General features: G+C 37.3%; 1 protein-coding gene and 1 long non-coding RNA gene across 5 annotated transcripts in view; one reads left to right on the forward strand and one right to left on the reverse strand.

Moving 5' to 3' along the window:
* LOC144974995 (uncharacterized) overlaps positions 1–23,819 on the forward strand; it is a 67,959-nt gene that overhangs the window by 24,243 nt on the left and 19,897 nt on the right. For 3 of the 4 annotated variants that reach the window (XM_078918615.1, XM_078918614.1, XM_078918612.1), the window contains exons 3-7: positions 12,576–12,821; positions 13,965–14,127; positions 17,134–18,331; positions 18,938–19,060; positions 23,380–23,576. In XM_078918615.1, coding sequence (XP_078774741.1) covers positions 12,576–12,821; positions 13,965–14,127; positions 17,134–18,331; positions 18,938–19,060; positions 23,380–23,576 — 1,927 coding nt within the window. Of the gene's footprint in view, positions 1–10,667; positions 10,835–12,575; positions 12,822–13,964; positions 14,128–17,133; positions 18,332–18,937; positions 19,061–23,379; positions 23,577–23,819 lie in introns of those variants that run through there. The other variant, XM_078918616.1, reaches the window with a different exon arrangement.
* On the reverse strand, positions 825–10,555 carry LOC144974996 (uncharacterized). The gene is made up of 2 exons (XR_013645841.1): positions 10,393–10,555; positions 825–1,834 (listed from the first exon to the last, which is right to left on the reverse strand). It is a non-coding gene; the product is annotated as an uncharacterized LOC144974996 (long non-coding RNA).

A 23,819-nucleotide genomic window follows, 5' to 3' on the forward strand; every position in this document is an offset into this window, starting at 1 on the left:
ATTTTCAGGCTTTTTTTAATAGGCCTGGTGGCATCCCTGGAACAGGAGTTGGGAATGAACCAGGGATTTGGGTTAGTGACACCAATGAGGAGTGAAGCTGGGACAATGAGAGGAGGAAATCAGAGGGAAAGGAACCTTGGACCATGGAATTGGAGATGGATACCAGTGGGAATTGAGGGTGGACTCCTGGAGGTGGGCACCAGAGGATAATGAACCTGAGACTATAGAAAGTGGCCAATGGAGAATGAACCTGTGACTATGAGAGAATGATACCAGTTGCGGGGTAGTGGGAGGTGGACACCAGTGGAGAGTGAACTCAGAAGAGTACTTAATTTTTCCGAAACCTACCAAATCCTTCCAAAGTTATGGGAAGTTGGCATCGGAGTTCATTTCCCCCTTATATCCTCCTCCTATTGTCCCAGGTTCACTCCCCACTGGTGTCCACTTCCCCGAGTCCCTGGTTTACTCCCCACTGCTGCTCACTTACCATAACTATGGAAGTTTCCGTTGGTTTTGGTAGTTTTGGAAAAATGAAGTACCCTTCAGGGCTCACTCCGCACTGGTGTCCAAATCCCATATTGCTGGCTTCACTCTCCACTGATATCCACTTCCCGTAGTCCCAGGTTCATCTCTGGTGCTCACCTCCCATAGTCCAGCTTCAATTCTCACTGGAGTCCATCTCCCATAGTCCCAGGTTCATTTCCTTCTGATATCCTCCTCCCATAGTCTCAGGTTCACTCCCACTGGTGTACACTTCTCTGAGTCCCTGGTTCACTCCACACTGCTGACCACTTCCCTTAACTTTGTTCAGTTTTGGTGGGTTTTGTAAAAAAGAAACACCCTCCTCCTCTGATAGTCTCAGGTTCACTCCCCAGTGGTGTACACTTCCCTGGGTCCCTGGTTCACTCCCCACTGCTGCCCACTTCCCATAACTTTGTGGGGTTTGAGTAGGTGTCCATGATGTGAGTTTTAATGTTCTCCCCAGGCATAGAGAAGGCAAGCTGAAAATTATCATATTGGTCATGGGTTGGTTCAGTGTGGGGGCTCTTGGTTAGATTAACTGAAATATTACTGACATTCACATTGTTTCCAGCTAGGTCATTACCAATTAGTATCTGTATTCCTTCAATAAACAATTTATCTATCACTCCAATGATAACATTATTCTGATCATGTGTGCTATGAAATTTAATTTTACAAGGGGAATAACTTTTTCCATTGACTCAATTCTTGTCTTTTCTGATTGTCTGATCACAAGGAATTACAACTTCAATACCATTGATAGCAGTCTTAGTTATAAGAGACTAACTTAAACCAGTATGGTAATGGACTGGTATGTGTCAGGGTTTAGGATAATGAAATAAAACCATCTTCTATGAAAGGTTTAAAAGAATGTGGGTAAGTGGTTTTATGAGTATGCTCAATGTGAGAACGAGGAGCCATTGATGTCTTGGTTTTGGTATTATAAAGTATACAAGTTCTTTGCGCTGATTTTAGTTGTCATTTATTCCTGAAACATCTCTGTTGAGTGTGTATTGGTATGACAGATAGAGCAGTAGAAATTTCTTTTTGGCTTATTTTAGATAGGCAAACTTAACTTTCTTATCTTCATTCCTGGACCACTGCTGGTCTGGGATGCCTCCGCTAATATTGACTGGACCATTCCTTCCTTTGGCTGGCACTGGTGTTGCGTTGGTACTTGGTGGGAACTTTCTTTCTGTCGGCTCAGTGTCTCGAATGGACTTTTGGTGGAGCTGGAGGTCATCCATCATAGATGTTAACTCATGTGCATTCTTCATCCTTGGCAGTCCTGTCATTTGGGAAGACAGATTATCTGGTAAAGAGAAATGGAAATTCTCCATTAGGATCATTTCTTTAAGGTCTTGAAATGTGGTGCACTTATTGCTTTTGCACCAATTATTAAAATATATTTCCTGATCTCTAACGAACTCCAAAAAGGTTTGTGAGTCCAGTTTGGGTTGATTTCTAAACTGTTGTCTGTATAATTCAGGAGATCTTTCATATACACATAAGATTCTGCTTTTTAGCAGATGATAATTTTTGAATTGCTCAAGTGGGAGAGCAAGATAGACCGCTCTAGCTCTGCCAGTCAATTGGCTTTGAATGAAAGTGACCAGAAAAGTTTGTTCCAGCCGGAAGCGAGAGCGATACGTTTGAACATTGAAAAGAAATTCTCAATGAATAGAAATCAAATAGACAAAATGTATGCAATAAATAATAACTAAATAACAAATATTTTGGATTAAAACTACAATTCTATTTTCAGTGAATTCTGAGGCAATCGGCATGCACTAATGAAGAAAATCAAACTAGGTCAGGGCGGTGGGTCAAGGTGACACTGTGCTGTGTTGTCTGTATGCAATAATCTACACACATGACACACACAATACAAATTAAAGTCAATGCTTTAATTAACGCCCATTTTAATACTTGTACCTAGTCAAAATGTAACTCAATTAGAATGATAAAACTCAAGACTCTACTTATCATTTATCTTGCTTGTCTCTCTCCTGACATCCAGGAATAAGATATACTTTATTGATCCTGAATGGAAATTAAAGAACACGACAGTACAAAAAAAAAAGATAAAATAAAATAGAACACAACTGCTGTACACGATATTGTGTCCAGTTAAGAAAACTCTCAGTACTATCCCTCCTTGTGCATCGCTTTTATAGCGATGGTTCGAAACCTCTGATTTGGTGGTCTAGGAGTTCAGAAAATCTAGCAACTCTGGGAAGATTAGGTCGACTCCGGACTTGTTTGGGTGACATCCTTGCAACAAGTGCTGGGACGTAACATAAGTATTAATCTTAGACCTTCATAGTCATAAGGCCCATCTAGCCGGAGTTTATCCTTGTTTCTTTTGCGTGAAACGGACAACAGCACTTGCTTGCTACCATTTTGATGGGACACTAGTCTATTGCAAAGTACTTTCCACCAGATCTAAAACAAGGTGTCTACCAAAGTCAGAAAGTCAGAATTTAGTCATTTTTTAAAGCTTAGGTTGGAAAAGTCGGATTTTGGTCGAAGAGCAGCTCCATGGTCTGAAAAAATGAACATTGGATGGAAAAATGAGAATTTTAAAATAAATTTCCAAATACTACAACCGTCACCACCACTAAAACTACTACTACTTCCTTATACTAACAGCTAAATTCCATGTAAGACAGCCCTTATTTTTGCTTTAGCTTTCACATATTTATAGTAAATTTATCTATGTTTTTAAACTATCTTTGATATTTGCTTACATTATTATTTATAGTATTACTTATAGTTTTGGTGAGTTTGAATCGTATATTTGGTTTTAATTTTCATATTATAGAATCTGATAAGTAAGTAAGAATAATTTTATGTAAAATATCATTGTTATCGGATAGTTTTCATGATTTGGACGTTTGCTTACTGATATTCGGCGGAGGTAATAATTTCTTTAGTGAGGTTAAGAGGCAAATTACTCAGATCATCAAAATTACTTATTTTAATATTTTTTTTATGATTAAAATTAAAACAATAGCAAAGCATCTTGCTTTTAGAGGAATGTCATCATAAATCATATGAAATTGTATTTTGCACCAAGGAAAGATATTTAGAATTATTCATCATCTCAATATTATTTTATTGAAGAGGATTAATAAAACTACTTGGCCATGGATAAAAAGAGAAGCAATTTGCAATATATTTAAAAAAAATTATTCTGGCTGGGAGGAGGGGAGAAGCATCAATAACACTGTTACATAAACTGATAACTCCTGTGTGATGTCCGGGGTCCCTCAATCGAGAGGGTCAAGAATAGCCTAACGCCAAGCCAGCATGTCGTAAAAGGTGACTAATGGTGTGTGATTCTCCCATCTTTGAGTCACCTGGTCCTCCAGGTTGGGGGTTGGCAAAGAGTTAACACCCCTTTCCGTTAAACTCAAACCGTTACAGAAACGCAGACAGACAAACCAAATCCTTTTTTTAGCTTGGGCGACCGAAGAGTTTCTGAAATTACAGAATTTATGAAGGACAACAGACAAAGCCGAAAGGACTCTGCTGACCCGATGACGTCTTCGCCAAACAAGCAGCTTTGAATTGCGTCGTGGAACGTTCGCACCATGTATGAAGCAGGAAAAAGCTGAGATGAGAAGATACAGGCTGCATATACTTGGAGTAAGTGAAACCCACTGGATACAATCCGGACAGAAACACCTCAAGTCTGGGGAGAAGATTTTATATTCAGGGAGAGGGGACGGGATTCATACACAGGGAGTAGGAATAATTCTAAGCAAGTTTGTCCAGAAGTCACTGAGAGGATCGGAACAACACGGAGAAAGGATCATCATGGCGTCCTTTACAACATGGAGTAAGAAGATCAGCATGAACATTGTACAGATCTATGCCCCAACAAATGATGCAACAGATGAGGACAAAGATACATTTTATAGTCTGCTACAACAAGTCATTGACAAGTTGCCAAGGAAAGACATCAACATATTGATGGGAGATGCTAATGCAAAAGTGGGACAGGATAACGTAGGTTATGAAGGTATCATGGGACGTCATGGCATGGGAGAAATGAACGTTAATGGTGAGAGATTTGCAAATTTCTGTGCATTCAACAGTTTGGTGATTGGAGGATCAGTGTTCCCCCATAAGAGGATCCACAAAGCAACTTGGGTCTCACCAGATGGTGTGACAGAGAATCAGATTGATCATTTTTGTATCTCTCGTAGATTCAGACGTTCATTGGAAGATGTGACAGTACGGAGAGGGGCAGATGTTGGATCAGACCACCACCTGCTATTGGCAAAGCTTAAGCTCCGACTCAGAAAACATGGGACCAGATCACATACAAGAAGAAAATTCGAGGTGAACCTCTTACTGAGCTAGAGGAGGACATAGATGTAGAGTCACATTGGGCAAAGATCAAGGAAGTCTACATAACAACTTGCCACGAGGTATTGGGGGTAAAGAAATCGGAACATAAAGAATGGATAAGTCCAACCACCTTGGACCTTATTGAAAAGAGGAGAACAAGTGAATGCAAGCCGAACAAGGGGTTCAAGACTGGATGCACAAGAGCAGTATCGAGCCATAGCTAAGGAAGTCAAAAGATCTGTGAAGAAAGACAAGGAAGCATTCATGAACAGACTTGCAGAGAAAGCAGAAGCAGCAGCTACAGGAGGACACATGAGGATCCTTTATCAAACTACCAAGACACTTGCTGGAAAATATGGGAAACCAGAGATACCAGTCAAAGACAAAGATGGGAAAACTGTTTTTGGAAAAGAGGCTCAATCTGAACGATCGAGGGAACATTTCAACTGCCTTCTGAACAGACCACCACCAGACAACCAGCCAGAAATTTTGCCTGCAAGGAATGAGCTACCAATTAGCTGTGATCCACCATCGATAGCAGAGATTGTGGGTGCCATTAACAAGATGAAAAGGGGGAAAGCTGCTGGACCAGACCAGATTCCACCGGAGGCTCTAAAAGTTGATGCGGAAAGAAATGCTGAGGCCCTGCACCCACTATTTGAGAGAATCTGGAATGACGGGATATTCCCAAAGGATTGGAAGGAAGGACATCTCATCAAGCTTCCAAAGAAAGGGGACCTCAGTAATTGTAATAATTATCGAGGCATCACTCTTCTTTCTATCACAGGAAAGGTTTTCAACCGTATTATTTTAGAGAGAATTAAAAATGCAACAGATGCTAAACTGCGGGACGAACAGGCAGGTTTTCGGAAAAACCGTTCAACCACCGACCAGATTGCCTCTCTGCGAGTCATAGTGGAGCAGTCTATAGAATGGAACTCTCCTCTTATTGTCAACTTTCTGGATTACGAGAAGGCTTTCGACAGTATTGACAGAGCAACATTGTGGAAAATTCTGGCACATTATGGACTCCTTGAAAAGATAGTAAACCTCATTAAGGAAATGTATGAAGTTGCAGGGTTGTACATGAAGATCAGCTTACTGACAGCTTTGAAATTAAGACTGGTGTCAAGCAGGGATGCTTGCTCTCACCATTCCTGTTCATCCTTGCCATTGATTGGCTAATGAAGGAAACGTCCCAAGGGAGAAGAAATGGGATACAGTGGACCCCCTGGACACAGTTGGATGATCTGGATTTTGCAGATGATCTGGCTCTTTTGTCCCACACCCAGGACCAGATGCAAGCAAAAACCACAATTATAAACAGCCTCTCGGAATCAATTGGTCTAAGAATTCACCCTACAAAGTCAAAGGTCTTGAGGATAGGTACGCGTCAAAGGGAGCAGATCAAAGTAAAAGATCAGCAACCAGTACGATTAATCGTATTTCAGTACGATTTTTGGACCCCGAATACGCGGATACGATTTTCGTGGATTTAATACGCTTTTTTAAAAGATGTGTGATGTGAATGATCTTGATGCATTGATACACACATGTCGTACACCAACTGTGTTTCTGAATGAATGATGCATCACATTTAATACTATAGTTATCTTTTCAGTTGCTTATATGATGCCGGTTTTCACCAATATTTTTCTCATACATTTTTGAGGATTTGCATAGAATTATGCATATAAGCTTGTTTTATACTTTAAATAGTCTCAGACCACATTTAAACTTTTTCCACTTATTAAATAGAAAATTCTAAGTGAAAATTTAATTGAACCAACATCTTTGACTATGAAGCCTTCAATTACAAACTATGTTGCTAATTAACTTAAACATAAATGGGTTATTTCCCTTTATAATAACTAAATTACTCTATTTTGACTTATACAATTTATAATGATCTTTTTTTTTTCTTTATTATTTTGTACGAGTCTTGAATTACAAAGTGGGCAGCTTTAAGAACTGTATTTGGTTCAAAATGAATTTTTTAGAACCATTTTAGAAGTATTTAACTTGTCTCTGCATATTACATACTTTGCGAATTTCCCATCATTTGACCAAAGTAATAATATTATTAGTATATAGAAGTAATAATGTAGTAATAGATAGTAGGAGTAGTAGTAGTGAATGCTCAAAAAAGAGAGAGAGAGAGATATGGATTATTAGATAACATATATGGAAAATATCTCGCTACTGTTGCAAATTGTCATCTATTGAATTGAAGACCACTCTCCCAGATATTTTATCTCAAAACTTTCTCATAACTGATGTACTGGGCTAGCAGATATCACCATCACAACTTCATCAGCATCTATTACCATCAACATCATCATTTCTACAACTGCCATCACATTGTCACTGCCACAACCACCACCACATCACTTCTACCACCACCGCCACCACAACTTCATCATCATCACCACCACCACCACCACTAGAGCACCATCGCTACAACAACCAACACTTCTTCCACTGACACTAGCATCAATACTACCAACATGTTAAGGGTCTTTTGGTCATTTCTTTGAGTGTTTTGAAAGCAATTTCCTTTGATATTGCAATTTCTGAGCCTTATGCTAATTTTGAATGGCCATTAAATTTTAGTTTCTCGATAAATCAATAATTTTGTAATCACCAGAGATTGCTTGAATGATGCTGATCAGAGTTTATTTTGGTTTGGGATTGATGTTAGCTTTCATCTACATTTTTGTATAGTGCGCACTTTTTTTCCACGTGTGCGAACAAAATACACTTTTTTGCTAAAAAATACACTTTTTAGGGTCATGGAATACACTTTTCATCCTGGGAAGGTTGGCAGGTCTGGATCAGGAACTCGAAGATATAGACACTTTCTGCTATCTCGGAAGTATAATTGACAAGGATGGAGGCACGGAAGCAGAGGTAAAAGCACGAATAGGAAAGGCACAGGCTGCATTCACATCTTTGAACAGAGTTTGGAGAACTAAAGATATCTCCCTTCGACTAAAGCTAAGACTTTTCAACTCAAACGTGAAGTCTGTCCTACTGTATGGATGTGAAACTTGGAACGCATCACAGGCATGTATAAGGAGGGTACGGATTTTCGTAAACAGGTGCATTCGTAAGCTACTCAGAATAAAATGGATGGATAGAGTTAAAGATGAAGAAGTATGGAAAAGAACACAGCAGAAACCAGTGGGAGAGGAAATAGGAAGAAGACGATGGAGGTGGATTGGACACACGCTTAGAAAGAATGACTCAACTATAACAAAGAAAGTATTGGACTGGAACCCTCAGGGCAGAAGATCAAGGGGAAGGCCACGAGGAACATGGAGAAGAATTAAAGAAGCTGATATACAGAGAAGTGGTAAGACCTGGAATGAGATAAAAAAGTTGGCTCAAGATAGAGAAGGATGGAAACTGTTTGTCTGTGGCCTATACCCTGACCCAGGGTGAAAAAGGCAATGATGATGATGATGAAAAACTAATAAAGTCGCTTTTTGATTTGGGAGAAACTGGGTGGGGATCCTGACCTCCCATAGTGGGCAGGGAGGTACATACTGTGTCTTCTATCCCCTTATATCTATTTTCCAACATGCTTTCGTCTTTGTCTTGGAATGAGATTACTTTGCCCTGTTCGGAGTCCTGGCTGGGAGGGAAACAGTCAAATGCATAGTTATTGTTTTGGGAGATGATATTTTTTTCCTTGTAAATTGTAAATCATCTCTCTGTTATGTATTATTATATTTATTTTTAATGTATAATGTAAGCATTTGAGTGTATTCCTCTTTGTTGGATTTTGTGGTTGTGTCCGGATGAGACTTATAGGTGATCTCAAACTAAGTACATTGATGGTTTGCTCTTGGACTCTGCATCTGATCCCTATTTGTTCCCAGTTCCCCTTTGTCTTCCTTTCTCTTGGGTGCTTTGATTGTAATTCTAGAACTTTTTACTGTCCCATTTTCTTCCTTTTTACTGGCGCTGATATAACCTAAATGTGTTGCAAGCGCCGTAAAACCCTTAAAAACAAAAAAAAAAACAACAAAATTTGGGAGAAAAATGCTAGCTCAAACTGCATTCAGAGAACTACACAACGTTTGGAATAGGATGAACATCATCAATCAGTGATGATACTTTTCCGCGGATCCGCGGAAATCCGCGATTTTCTTTCCTTTCCTCTGTTTTCATGGCCCACAGGTAGAGGGTTCCTTTTCTAAAATGAAGGATATTCTTAAAGACAAGTGTGGCAACATGAATATTTCAACATTCTCTGCCATACAGACGGTGAAGTATTCTTTGAAAGCAAAGAATGCCACTGCCCTGGAATGCTTCAAAAGAAAAGACATAGATCACAGTGAAATTGATCCTGTCCTGATAAGTTGCATTAAAAAATCTCGCAGCAAGTATCATGCTGAGTTGCAAAAACAGAAAGAGGAAAAGGAAAGAAAAAGACAAATGTTTGATCAAGCAGTTGTAAAGGCGGAAACAAAAAAGCAAGCAAAGGCAGTCCGGGAGAAGGCAATTAAAACAGCCTATAAGCTTCATATAAAGAAGCAATCCAAACAGGTTGGGCCCCCACCTAGAAAGAGGCCCAAAACACACTAGTACTCTTCAAGTACTCAAAAGAAGTCATCCTGCCTACTTTCCTGTGGTGCAAGAATGTTCGAGGTGAGTTTTCCGTTTTTCCGAGACTTTTCCTCCTTTTTGACTTTTTGTGAGTATCATCACTGATCAATGAAAATTAAAGAATACGCCTTTATGAAGTGCTAGGGCCAGTGCTGTCAATCCTTATGTACAACTGTGGTACGAGGGGTCTTACATAAAAGAATTTTTCCACCCTGGACTCCCTTCATCGCAAACATTTGAGACAAGTTAGTGCGATACATTGGCCAGACAAAATCAGTAATGATGATGTATATGACAGATGCAGTGCAACCAGTCAGTACGCGCATAAAGAAACACAAATGGAAACTGTTCGAGCAAGTGCTCCAGCGAGGTGAAAATATTCCAGCACAAACCTCGATGGATGATAACTTCAAACAAGGAGTCAAATACAGAGGGCGTACACCAACTTCACTTCCAACAATGAATCAAGATCTCAAAAATTATAATCTGAAAAAATGTCTCTCACAGACCATGCGAGGGGAGATAACTCTTCCAAATGTCATAGTACACTTCATAAAAAAATTAATTGCAAGTATGTGAGGCATGTTAGAAACAAAATAAAAGCTGTTTTGGAAAGAAGAATGAATGGCCTTTAATTTGATGTATTGTTTTGGACTATTGATTCATATTTTGATTTGAAAAAAAATGTTAAAGTTGAAAAATATGTAATAATATTAAAACACATGAAATCCATTGTCAATGTCATCAAAATACGCATCCAACTCAACCTCAATGTCTGATACAGTGTCTGAATGAGCACTTTCATCATCACTATCCATTAAAAAACGTTGATCACGCCCGAGAATTGAGGAATTCAAACGCGATGCCAGCAAAAAAAAAAAAAAAAAAGGACGTTACCACAACCGATTTCGTCGACAAACTTAAAAAAATCACAGCAGACAAACGAATTGAGATAAAAACGATCGGGAAATTTCTAGTTTCACTTTCACTCTTTCTCTACTTTCATTTTCTAAATAAAAAGAAGTGGATCTACACACGTTTTTAGTTTACGGGTTCAAAGATGCTGGGTACCTGGCGGGCGATATCGGGCGATTTGGACTGATTGAGATGTTTTTATAGCGGGCGATTACGGGCGATTTGGGCGGCAATGGGTTAACACACATGATGACATTCAAAAGCTAAGAACACTTGCACTGAACAGAGATTTATGGAAACAAATTACTGGCTGGATACTAGAAACGGACTGACACACTGAAAGTAACACACAAACACACTCACGACAAGTGTCCATAGAGACAGCGCAGCCATATTCATTCATTCATTTAGGTTTGGTTATTTAGTGAGTGTTACAAATTTTTGATTGATACCGGCCTGGTGGGTCATTGGATTGTTTCAGGCGAAGTGAGAAGAAAGTCTCTTTAATCTTTCTATGATTGAGGAGGTGGGGGGATGGGAGGAGAGTGATGATGATGATATTGTTATAAACATTTTGAATTGAGATTTTTGTTGTGAAGAAGGAGTGAGGGGGGGGGGGGGGGGTAGGAGGTAGAATTTATCCTATTCTTATGGAGATTATTTATGTTTGAGTGTAGCTGAACTGAAGTGAAATGGCAGTTCTGGTTTCTGGTCTCTTGGGAAATCCATGGATTAATTAATTGTTCTTATTGATGTTATTTGAGGAGCTGCAGTAGAGAGCAGTTCTTGTACAAGGAAAAAAGGCATGTTTTTTGTGTGTTTTTGCTTGTTTGTTTGTTTTTTAATTAATTTATTTTTTGGAAATGTTGATTGGATTTAGAAAAAAGCCCATCTAAAATGTGGTCGGATTTTTACAACTTTGGTCTGATTATTTTCAGTGGTGGACTTTGGTGGACAGATCCAGTTCCCCATTCACTGCTGGGTAGACAGGGGGATCAGAAAAAAATCTTGGCTGCACCTGGGATCGATCTGGATCCCTTCGGGATGAACCGGATAGCCAGTTTACAAGTTTATTTTCTTTTATCCCTTTGCCAATAGTTTACAAAATCGTATTGCAACATATATGAAAGAGAAAAAGAAGAAAAAAATGGTAAATGAAATTAACAAAACAAGATAGTAATAGTAATACTAATAATAGTGGTTTTAAAAATGATACCACTAATAACAATAACCAAATAATATACAACAATCGTAATAACATTACTTACAATAAAAGTAATGATAATAATAATAATAATAATAATAATAATAATAATAATAATAATAATAATAATAATAATATAATAATAATAATAATAATAATAATAATAATAATAATAATAATAATAATAATAATAATAATAATAATGATGATGATGATGATGATGATGATGATGATGATGATGATGATGATAATGATAATAATAATGATAATAATAATGATAATAATAATAATAATGACTTCAATGATGATAATGATAATAATGAGACCGTAATAATAATAATGATGATACAACAGCAATAATAGAAGTAATAATAATAATAATAATAATAATAATAATAATAATAATAATAATAATAATACAACAGGAATAATAGCAGTAATAATAATAGTGTTTTTGTAAATGAAGACCACACTAATACCTCATTCGTTGACAATAACAACGATTTGTATTATATATAGAAACCAAATATAGACTTTAATGTTATAATATCAAGAAATCTCAAATTTTAGTTTTTTTCAGTTTAATAAATTCTATCCACTCTCTTCAATAAATCATACAAACTTAAAAACCAAATCTCGTACTCATATTTTTGACTGTAACCAGCAATATGGTTTGAGTGACCTTTATCAGAGAGCAAAAATAATAATTGATGGGATTTTTAGAACTTAAGGCAGGCTACCTGATGCTATATGCTAACAACATCGTGATGGTCAAATTAAAGACTAAAGGGGATTCTTCTATTTATGAACGCTGTGTCTTAGATATTATCTGTCCAATGTGGGAATTCCTTTTTCAGCTTTGGAATCCTGTGGTTGGAGACTGAAATAACTGGTAGGCAAAATTGAGATTTTGCATTTCTGAATATTCCTGAAAGGTATTTATTTTTCTTCTATCTCCTAGTTGGCAGAACTGAACCCTCACTGGGAGATCTGAGATTGGCATTCAAACATATGTGCATCAACATCTCTGAACTTGAGGATTATGTCCATCATGTGGATCCTGTACCTTTTGCTCATGAGCTTCTAAATTTTCCAGCATGGAAATCATCCAACCTTGAATTTCCAAACCCTCAAAGTCGGGAAATCTTGCATCACAGAAAAGAACACGTGGATAATCACTTCCCCTACATGTTTCCACATCTCAAAGGTTTGTACTTGTTATGTATTTTTAATTATCCGTAGCACATGCATTGTGAGATTTGTCAATGGGAATATTTGTGAATTTTATTTCATGCTAAGAGTAAGAGCTTTGTATCAAAAGAAATTTGTTTATCAAGCTATGGTGATTAGGAGGAAATAATTCTGGTGTGTACAAATGTGAATATGTCAAAAAATAAAAAGGATCTTTAAAAAAACTCACTTTTAATCTCATGTTTAATGGTTATGGTAGTTCTATATAATTCGGAAAAGTGAGTGTTAATAATAACAAGAAATGAAATGAGTAGGAAAGTGCCTGAAGACAATAGAGAAAATTTTGCGGCAGTGATCGGGGCTCGACCCCGCACCTTACTGATACGACAACTCCGCCTGGCCGGGGAGAGCTTGGTTCTATTGTCTGAGCTATCCACCACTCCAAAACAAGTGGTTTCAAACTCTATGTCTAACTTGAGCTGCTCTCCCTGACTTCTTGAGATCATGGGTTCAACACAAACAAATGTCGCGATGTTTGTTAGCCAGCATTTAAGCTTAATGACTATATTCTCAACACAAACATGTAACATAAAAACGATTGAGCCATTGAGTAAGCTCTGAAATTTTAATTCTCTATTGTCTTCTGGCACTTTCCTACTCACTTCATTTCTTGTTAATATCAACATGTGCCTGCTCCACTCATTTTTCTGAATTAATTTTCACCCCAAATACGGGAGCTTGCTCACTGTCTCAATCGCTTCTATTTTACATGTTTGTGTTGAGAATATGGCCATTAAGCTTAAATGCTGGCTAACTTTGTGACGTTTGTTTGTGTTGAACCCATGTCCTCAAGAAGTAGGGGTTACCCTATTTTTTAGCTTAAATCTGCTGGACTAAAAATGAAAATGACAAAGTTTAGAAAAAAATATTGTCTAACAACTTTTAGGTGTTTTAATTACATTGTACCCATGAAAGCATATAACAGAATAATTAATGATAAGTTTCCTGTATAAATATGTAAAATATACATTATTGCAATTCTTAAGAGAGTTTTAAAATATCAACAAATAACATGAATCTCTTTCAGTTTCAGCAGAAAGTAATCGTGATATTTATCTCCATCATCCAGGAATTAAAAATCTTTGTATTTGTCAAACAGATGAAATCCCAATTGAGAATCAGAACTGTTCAACTCAAAACAATGCACATGGGCTCAAAGTGGAACCTGAAGCAGAAGATGCTCCTTGTAGTAATGAAATAATTGGTGAGAAACGACCAGCTGAGAATGTCACGCTGGAATTGCACCTGAGCAAACGGCAGAGGTAGGCAGTTTATGTTGGATTTTGATATTTTATTTGTGTGCTTAATAGTTTTTCAATTTTAGATCTTTCAATTCTATTTGAAAATTGTAAAAAAAAAAACAAACGAACAAAAAACAGAAACTAAACAAACAAAATTGAAATTAAAAAAAGGAACATCCTAAAACAAAACCAAAATCTTAATACAGGTGTCCAGGCAAGTCGGATAAGTCAGTTTTTTGTCGGATGGCGGTTGATTGGTTGCATAAGTCGGACTTTGGTCAGATTATGGATCTGTAAGTCTGATAAATCAAAATTTGGTCGGTAAAATTGACGCAGGTTGGTAGTTGCAAATATCAGATCAGATTAAATTTCAGGCTCTGTATCAGATCCACAAGCCTGTTAACATTGAAAATCTCGCTTTGCCTGAAGTTTAAAACAATTAATTGTGAGTAAAACTCCAACTATCATACTAGCCATACCTATAACACGAAACACTCAATGGATATTGGTGCCTCTATCTTTGAATCTGTTCAGTTAAGTATCGGTTTGCATTATTGCAGGGGTAAGGGATAAAGGGAGTCGGCATGTGAAGATGAAACAAACGATGATGTAGTACATGGGAGTGTCACAGGGATGCTGGTGCTTGTTTTTATCCCCTTTACAGTACAGCGACACTGATTTATTTTGGTTTCATCTACATTATTTTAATGTCAAATAAACAGTTTTTACCAACTTGACTTCTGATAAAAACGGTGATCTGGTGTTGGGTCAAAGTAAGATCGAATTACGCCTTTAAAGGGGTACATTGTTTATGTGCTTTGGTCATAAAAAAAATAAAAAATTATTCTATTTTTTTTTTTTTTTCCAACTCAGTGTTGCTGATTACTGTTTCTTTTATATGATTGGCAAGCGAGGTAGGAATGTCACATGATACTGGACAGTGCATGTCTTGTACAATTAATCCTTTACCTTTACTGATTTTTTGTTTTCAAACAATAGTTTCCCTTTATATTATTTCAAGTTCAGAATAAACCGTTTCCACCATGGGAGCAGTACGAATATTGTGACTCAGGTTTTAATCAAACTGTCTTTTGATGAAAACGTTAGATCAGAGTAAGATTGAAATTCGCCTTTGAAAGGTTAATTTTTTGTCTTTTCGATTTTTTTTTTTTCAAGCACGGCTTTGCAGTCTTTTCTTAAAAGTTTTTTTTTTTTTTTTCATTTTCTTTTTAACAAAAACTGTTTGGCAAGCAGATTGCTGTACATGCATGCACACACGAGGCTTCTATAGTGTGTACGGTAAATGTTTTAACTTTGTACTTTTTATTTAAAGTGATTAAGCATATGTAATGTAAGCATGTTAATATCCTGGTTAAGAATTTTAATAGAGGCAAGCTTATTTTTTTCATTTAAAAGACATACAGCGATTTCAAAATCGAAGATATCCTATTTTTGATGGGACTAATGGCTTTCTATACATCAGTTTTGCTGGATTGTGACGTAGTTTTTGTTAACATGGACAAGGAAAAGAATGAACAACTGACCTAGAATCTTGGAAATTAATTGTTCCAATTGATGGTTCCTCCATGACCTCTTGTTGCTATGCCTGTCAAACTATTAACATGGATGCCTTTTTAAACTATAATCTTATAGTATGAGTCTCAGGTTATTCAATCAACATACAAAGCTGGAAATTGATTGTTCCAATTGATGGTTCCTCCGTGACCTCTTGTTGCTACGCTCTATAAGCTATTAACATGGATGCCTTTTTTTTTGTACTATAACCATATACTATGAGTCTCGGGTTATTTAACCAACATAGAATAAATACACGATTGAAAAATATGTCAATTATCATGTATTTTATCAAAATTTCTAGTTGAATACACATTTCAGTGGATTTATTTTTAATGTAGAGCAAATTTCTAGTTATTTGGCTGATGACGAGCCTATTATTGACCAATCATTAACAGATCCATCTAACCTTAAACAGATAGAATTTGTCCACAGTCAGTTGGCACGTCATCTAAAGGGGCAAAACTGCTTGTTGTTACATCTATCGTCCATTCACTGGTGCATCACACACTTTTGAGGAATATGCAGATAGTGTTTTCATTCTGTGTATCATCAATGAAATGGACTCAGTGCAAAGACGAGATGTGGTATGAGATGATGAATATGAACTTCATAGTTTAATAAAATCATCCACGTGACTGAAACGTGGACATGGTCAAAGCCCTAAAGTGACATCAAGAATGCCAATTCCATTAAATTGGGCATGGTTCCCCCAAAACAATGCAAATAAAGATAACATATTCCAATTATTGACACAACAAGTGATTTGCCTTCATACTGGGAAAATTGTAATCACAACTTGCCAAATGAATGCCACCATCATTTCAACTGCAACCGATGTGTCTGACATTGATGATTGAAAGCAAGAAGAAGCTGACAACTGACAAACGATTTTTTCTGCATGTCAAAGATTGCATTCAGCAATCGATTTAAGAAACTTTTCATAAGAACTGCGGCCACTGATGTGGTTGTGCTTGCCATTCACTTAGCTGAGAAGCTAAAATCTCTGGAGCTTTGGCCTATATTTGGCTCAGGAAAGCATTATTTTCATATTGTAGTTCACGAAATCACTACCGAAAGACCCACCGACAGAATCATTGTCATCATCATCATCACCATCATCAGCATCAGCATCATCTATCTATGTTATAAGATAAAAATTCCTGCAGAGGTCAAAATTTTTCTCTCTCTTTTTTTTTATTTTTTACATAACATGTAAACATATTTGTAGTACTTCTTTTATGTGAAAATATCCTTTGTGAATCTAATTGTTTTATATTATGTTGTAATTTGACGAGGTTCCCTCGATTGATATATTATTTTCCTACAAATTTTTTTAAAGGGTAAAAAAAGTAACGTCTGCAGAGGTTGCGAATCCCTGAAAATTCCTGCCTCAAATGAATTAATATTTTTAGTATAACCATGTTTTTTGTGTCTCTTTGTCATTAACAGAGTTAGCAATCCAAGTCTTCCAGAAGAGGCTGGGCAATCACAATATGAAATGACATGCGTTTTTATGAGCAAGAATGGAATGTTGACAACAAGACCAGGGTGTCAAGGAAAATTGCCTGAGGCGCGATTGCCTCCTCCAAATCCAAGAAATATCATTGAGAACAAAGAAAACAAGGCCAAAGACTCTGGAGATAAAACAGTGGTTATAGGAGATGCTGTTTTGAAGAGTAGCAAGAGTAGCAAGAAATCATCACACAAAAAGAGTCTCCAACATCTTCATGAGAGTGCTTCAAAAGCTGCTTTAGAAATGACCAATAAAGAAATAGGAAAGAAGTCAGCTAGCAGTAAAGCAGCTGCTAAATTTATTAAGAAACTGAAATCATCTAAGAAAACAGCCAAGATATTTGGGAAAAAACAGAAAGATTCCAAATCTAATGAGGATGACAATAAAGAAGGTATTAAAGATGGCCAACACAAGATGAAAGGTGGAAGGAAAAAGAAAAAAGAGAAGAAGTCAGCTGCAATTATAGACTCTGATGAAGAGCTTCGTAATTTGTCTTCTCCATCATCGTCTAGAGTGCCGTCACCAGAGCTGGGTTCCATCACTGGAACTGCAATGAAAACTGTCTGTGATAGCATCAATGCTGTGTTACGTGATGGCCCTGAAGATGGTGCCAAGGTAAAGAAGAAGAAGAAAAAAGAAGGTAAAATGAATGAGGAAAAACCTGCAGAGCCTGAGGTTATTAAAACACAAAAGAAAAAAGGGAGGCCACCAAAAAAAGATAAGAAACCAGAACCACCTCCATTGCCACCTGTAGATATGAAACCCTTTGTCTCTGACAAATATTCTTCAGCAGAGCTTAAAGTATATGAGTTTGATGATAGTCCTCCTGACTCAAATAGTATTAAATCCAGACGGCCTAGTGCACCAGATGAAAGTATTGTGTTATCAAAATCAAATAATTCATCTAGAAGTCAAAAATCATCACGAATTTTGGAACAAGATGAATTATTTGCCCCTGAAATAAAGATTGAAACGGTGAAGCAATCGAAGATAGATGTGAATACAGAGAAAGAGAAATGTAAGAATGACAAGAAGGAGAGATCAATTGAGGAGAAGGAGAAAAAGAAGAGAAATGACAAAGATGAAAAGCATTATGAACGGAATGAGGAGGATGAAGCCAAGGACAAGATAAAGGTAAGAATTTCAACAACCATGGTTTAATACAGTCAGAAACAGATTATCAAAAACAAAAAGAATAGGGAAGGGGGGGGGGGGGGGGGGGAAGGGGGATTTATCTATTTATTTACTGTTTGGAAATACTTACTTACTCTGACTGTTTGTTCCTCCCAGAAAATGGGCCATCAATGATATTCCTCCACCAGACATGATTGGGCTGTCCTCTCAACTACCAGAACATGATTCTTAAAACAGGCAATTGAAGTTGTTGAGTTAATGATGAATGACATATTGAATTATTAAGCACACTGGGCGCTGATGTGGATTGCCAAAATCATGATGTACAAATCAACTCAGGCATTATATTTTGTTCATGCACTTTTTGAGTAAAGCATCAAATAAATTGATACTATAAACTAAGTTCCAGTGCTTTTAGAGTTTGCAATATTTTCATGAAAACCTGGAGAGGGGTGGGGAAAGGGGGGGGGGGGGGGGGGGGGGGGGGAGGAAAGAAAGAAAGCATCCAGTTCACATGTCTGTATTATTGATCTATTCAGATTTCTGAGATCCAGACTATCAAAATCTATTTAATATTTATTTAAATCTACTATTCATTCTTTGCAGGTCAAAGACATCAAAAGAGACAAAAAGGACAGGAAGAAGGACAAGGAGAAGAAGAAAAAAAATAGAGAAAAAGACAGAGATCGTGAGAAGGAGAAAGAAAAAAGAAGGGAAGAGAAAGTGAAGGTAGGTCACCTTGCTTTGTTTAGTGGAACTCTGATACAGCAGAGAAAGTGGGACTAGCAAAAAATCCCCGTTGTAGCTAAGTCCCACTTTATTCATGCATACGGAATTCTGAAGGAAATAAAAAAAACCCCCACAAGAACCACGTTTTGAGTTATCTCCCTTAGTAAACAAATCAGACGAAACGACTTTGACTTCTATTCCTGTAACCACTAGCCTTCTATTGTCTCATCATGGGTACTCAAAGTAAGAGAAACGTCAATAGTATGCACAATAACTGCAATTTGTCCACTCCCACCTCATCTCCGTTCCCTATAAGCTATGTGTCACGTGTGCCTTCCTCTTTTCTTCTTGAGTATGTAGTTCAATGATGATAATATTCTTCAGAATTCCGGGATTTTGGGATTTTCTAAGAAATTTTCCACTGATTTTGCAGCGTCAAACATTTTCCTCTGTTACAATTGTAAGGGATGCTCAACTTAGTTTACCCTTTTTACCTTTATTTTTACTGTTTTACAATTTTAATTTATTAAAGATACTTGAGTCTTATTTGTAAGATCCGTAACCACTGGTCTACAGTAACAAAAATAATAAAAAAACAAAACAAAACAAGAGCTTTTATATAGCGCAATATCCAATGTGCTCAAGTCGCTTTACAAAAGGTCTCTGCCCAACAGCAACACGTAACATGTAGAACGAGACATGATGCCTGTTAGGCAATATTACAATTTTTCCGACAGAGACAACGCTGTTGACGGCCAGGTACTCATTTTACTACTACTACTTCTACTACTACTACTACTACTACTACTACTACTACTACTACTACTACTACTACTACTACTACTACTACTACTACTACTACTACTACTACTACTGTTCAGAAAAGTGAGTGGAGCAGGCACATATGTTGGTAACAACAAGAGATGAAGTGAGTAAGAAAGTGCCAGAAGACAATAAAGAATAAAAAATGTTCGCGGCAGTGATGGGGGTTTGAACCCGCGACCTTATTGGTACGACAACTCCGCCTGGCCGGTGAGAGTGTAACTCTACCATATGAGCTATCCACGATTCCAAAAAAGATCGTCTCTAACTCAGATCATTATTAGAGCTCTCTCTCACCGACTACTTGCAGGGCTGAGAATCTTCCGCCTAAAGGCGGATTTCCGCCTAAATGGTAGTTTATCTCCGCCCATCCCCATCTCAGTTCCTCCTTTTTCAATTTTTTTTTGGATAAATAACATTGATTTTGAGAATCTCTCAGAAATTTCCTGATGAATTTGCCGTTTCAAAGATTTTCTTCAAACCCACAAAATCACCATTGTGTTTTATGTCATTTTGACACCTGTGCTCAGTCTCTTGAAATTTTGGTGACGGTCCCGTTTTTATGACGTCGGGCCAGATAGAATGGCACCAGATGTCACATTTGACACAGAAGACCAGTGGTGTTCTTTGATTAGCTAGTTGATGGTTGAAGGGGAAGTGTCTTTTTTTTTTCTTCTCTGTTGTAGGTACCTATTGCCTTTTTAATCTCTCTCTCTCTCTTTCTCTCTCTCTCTCTGTCTCTCTCTCTCTCTCTCTCTGTCTCTCTCTCTCTCTCTCTCTCTCTCTCTCTCTCACTCTCTCTCACTCTCTTTTTTTCTTCCTCTTTCCCTTTGCCTTTCTTTCTATTTCTCTTTTCTTCTTTTGTTGATATAAAATTCATATGATCAATACATAAATTATTCTGGTAGAGAAGTCTCCCCTCCCCCCCTACTCTCTCTCTCTCTCTCTCTCTCTCTCTCTCTCTCTCTCTCTCTTCTCTCTCTCTTCTCTCTCTATTTCTTTCGCAACCATCCATTAAATCATCTGGTTATACAGAGATAATATATTAGAATAAAGCAATGGTGATTGGCTTAGTTTTCTTTCTTTTTACTTTTGGACTATGGCATTAAATTCGAGAGTTTCTTGGGTTGTATTTATGAGCTGAATAACCCCTAGGTTTCGGTAACAAAGATATTGTAGCCAAAACAAAACAACACTTTATGGCCTGTTATTTGAATAACATTGTAAGCCTTTAACATGTGGAAAGGACAATTCATTAAATGTTTACAAAAAGTAAATTTATGTCTAATGATAAGATTGGATTTCTACTAGTAATAGTAATATATTACATAGTACTAATACAAAACTATGTTCCTGTTATTTTTACACTTTGCTTGTGTTTGATCGATAGACCGAGATATTTCCTATTTTTTGACAAATTGCTATTATCATCATTGAATAAAAAACACTCACCAAAACCACTACCTCAACATCTCTACCACCACAACTATTACAATCACTACCACATCATCATCCATACCACCATTACTACTACAAGTAACACCACATCATCCCTACCACCACTACAACTGCAACTACCACCACATCATCATTCCTACCACAACTACTACAACCACCACCACACAATCATCTCTAAGACCACTACTACTACAACCACCACCACATCATCAACCCTACTACCACTACTACAACCACCACCACATCATCATCCCTACCACCACTACTACTACAACCACCATCACATCATCACCTCTAAGACCACTACTACTACAATCACCACCACATCATCATCCCTACCACCACTACCACCTCTCCTACTACAACCACCACCACACCATCATCCCTAGCACCACCACTACTACTACAAATAACACCACATCATCCCTACCACCACTACTACTATAACTACCACCACATCATCATTCCTACCACAACTACCACTACAACCACCACCACATGATTATCCCTACTACCACTACTACAACCACCACCACATCATCATTCCTGCTACCACTACTACTACAACCACCACAACACCATCCCTACCACCACTACTACTACAACTACCACCACATCATCATTTCTACCACAGCTACTACAATCACCACCACACAATCATCCATACGACCACTACTACTACAATCACTACCACATCATCCCTACCACCACTACTACTACAGCCACCACCACAATCATCATCCCTACTACAACCACTAAATGTTGTAATTACACTTTCAACTTTTGAAATTCCACCGAGTCGTGTCAGAAATTGCTGCAAGACAAATTTTGGATCGCATTTCAGTAAATTTTAGTGAGATTCAAATTTATAGGTTATGGGCGCATGGATGGGTCATGATCTTCACGATGAAAAATTTCCTCCTTTTTTGTGATCAGCCATTCTCACCCCTGTATTTGAGATCGCGGGTCCAACCCACACAACCTCCGCGAAGTTAGTTGGCCAGCAATTAAGCTAGCCAATATTCTCAACACAAACATTTAACATAGAATTGAGACATTGAGTATGCTCTAGTCTTTGGTGTGAATTTTTAATTCAGAAAAGTGAGTGGAGCAGGCACTTATGTTGGTAACAACAGGAGATGAAGTGAGTAGGAAAGTGCCAGAAGACAATAGAGAATAAAAAATTTTCGCGGCGGTGATGGGGGTTTGAACCCGCGACCTTACTGGTACGACAACTCCGCCTATTCTCTATTGTCTTCTGGCACTTTCCTACTCATTTCATCTCTTGTTACTACTACTACTACTACTACTACTACTACTACTACTACTACTACTACTACTACTACTACTACTACTACTACTACTACTACTACTACTACTACTACTACTATGCTTAGGTAAATGTAATGTGAGCATAAACCATTGATTTTAGAAGAAAATATTTCGATTTCTTAGTTCGTAAATTTTGTTTTAAGGTCGTAAATTTGACTCTGAAATTTTGCTTGACACCCTGATTCATGCATGACAAGAAACTTTAGAAGAGCTAGAAGTAAAACATTTCCACTTGGCAAATATATTCTCCGGATCTAACCCAATTGAATATTTATGGGATGAGATGGACATGTCTCTTAGAAATCAAGAAAGACAACCCAAAAATGCTCATGAATTGGTAAGGTCATGGTATGGAATACAATGCTACTGAGAACTGTTCGTTGAAGTGAAGGATACAGGATGCTGTGATCCAGTCTGATGGAGAACATTCCAAATACTGATCTTGAGAATGTGTTTTTTTTTAATGCCTGTCATTGAGGTAAATTATCTCCCTTACTTTTGACTTTTGGTGAAAATTTGAACATTGTTATGTTTTACAGTTTTTACAAAAGAAAAAAAAGAAAAGAAAATAGTCTCTATTTTTGGACGACAGTATATTCACCCCTAAGAAAATTAGGTTGATTACAACTGAATCAGTTCCAAAGGAGAGGAGTAGCTAGCAATATAATTATCTAGTTTCTTTTTGTATTTGTATGTTTGTTGCACAGCAAGAAGCTAAAGAATCTAGAGAATCATCACCAGTTGGTTTTGGAGTTAAGTTGAAAATCAAGATTGGTGGAAGTGCAGGTCCTTCCTCCTCCATGATGGTGACAGGAGATGACCACTCTGCAACCCCATCGCCCACACCACCATCGAGTGAGACTAAACGAGAATCAATGTCCCCACCAAAAGCCGTCCCAAAATTGTAAGTTTTTATTTATTTTATTATTTATTTATTTATTATTTTTTATTTATTATATTGATAGTGCTTAATTCTAACAGCCCCATATTTTATAGTGTTAATTGTTTCAGCTATTCTTTATATGCCTAATTTGTGGAATAGATTTCTTTTCATTTTTGTATTCAATTATCTTATTCATCACCAAAGCTGCCACCCAAATAGGTAAAATCTTAAAGTCACAGATTTCATCATCAGTATCAGGATCAT

Source organism: Berghia stephanieae, chromosome 6 (assembly GCF_034508935.2).
Source record: "Berghia stephanieae isolate SIO BIC M18660-M18661 chromosome 6, UCSD_Bste_1.3, whole genome shotgun sequence".
Lineage (NCBI taxonomy): Eukaryota > Metazoa > Mollusca > Gastropoda > Nudibranchia > Aeolidiidae > Berghia > Berghia stephanieae.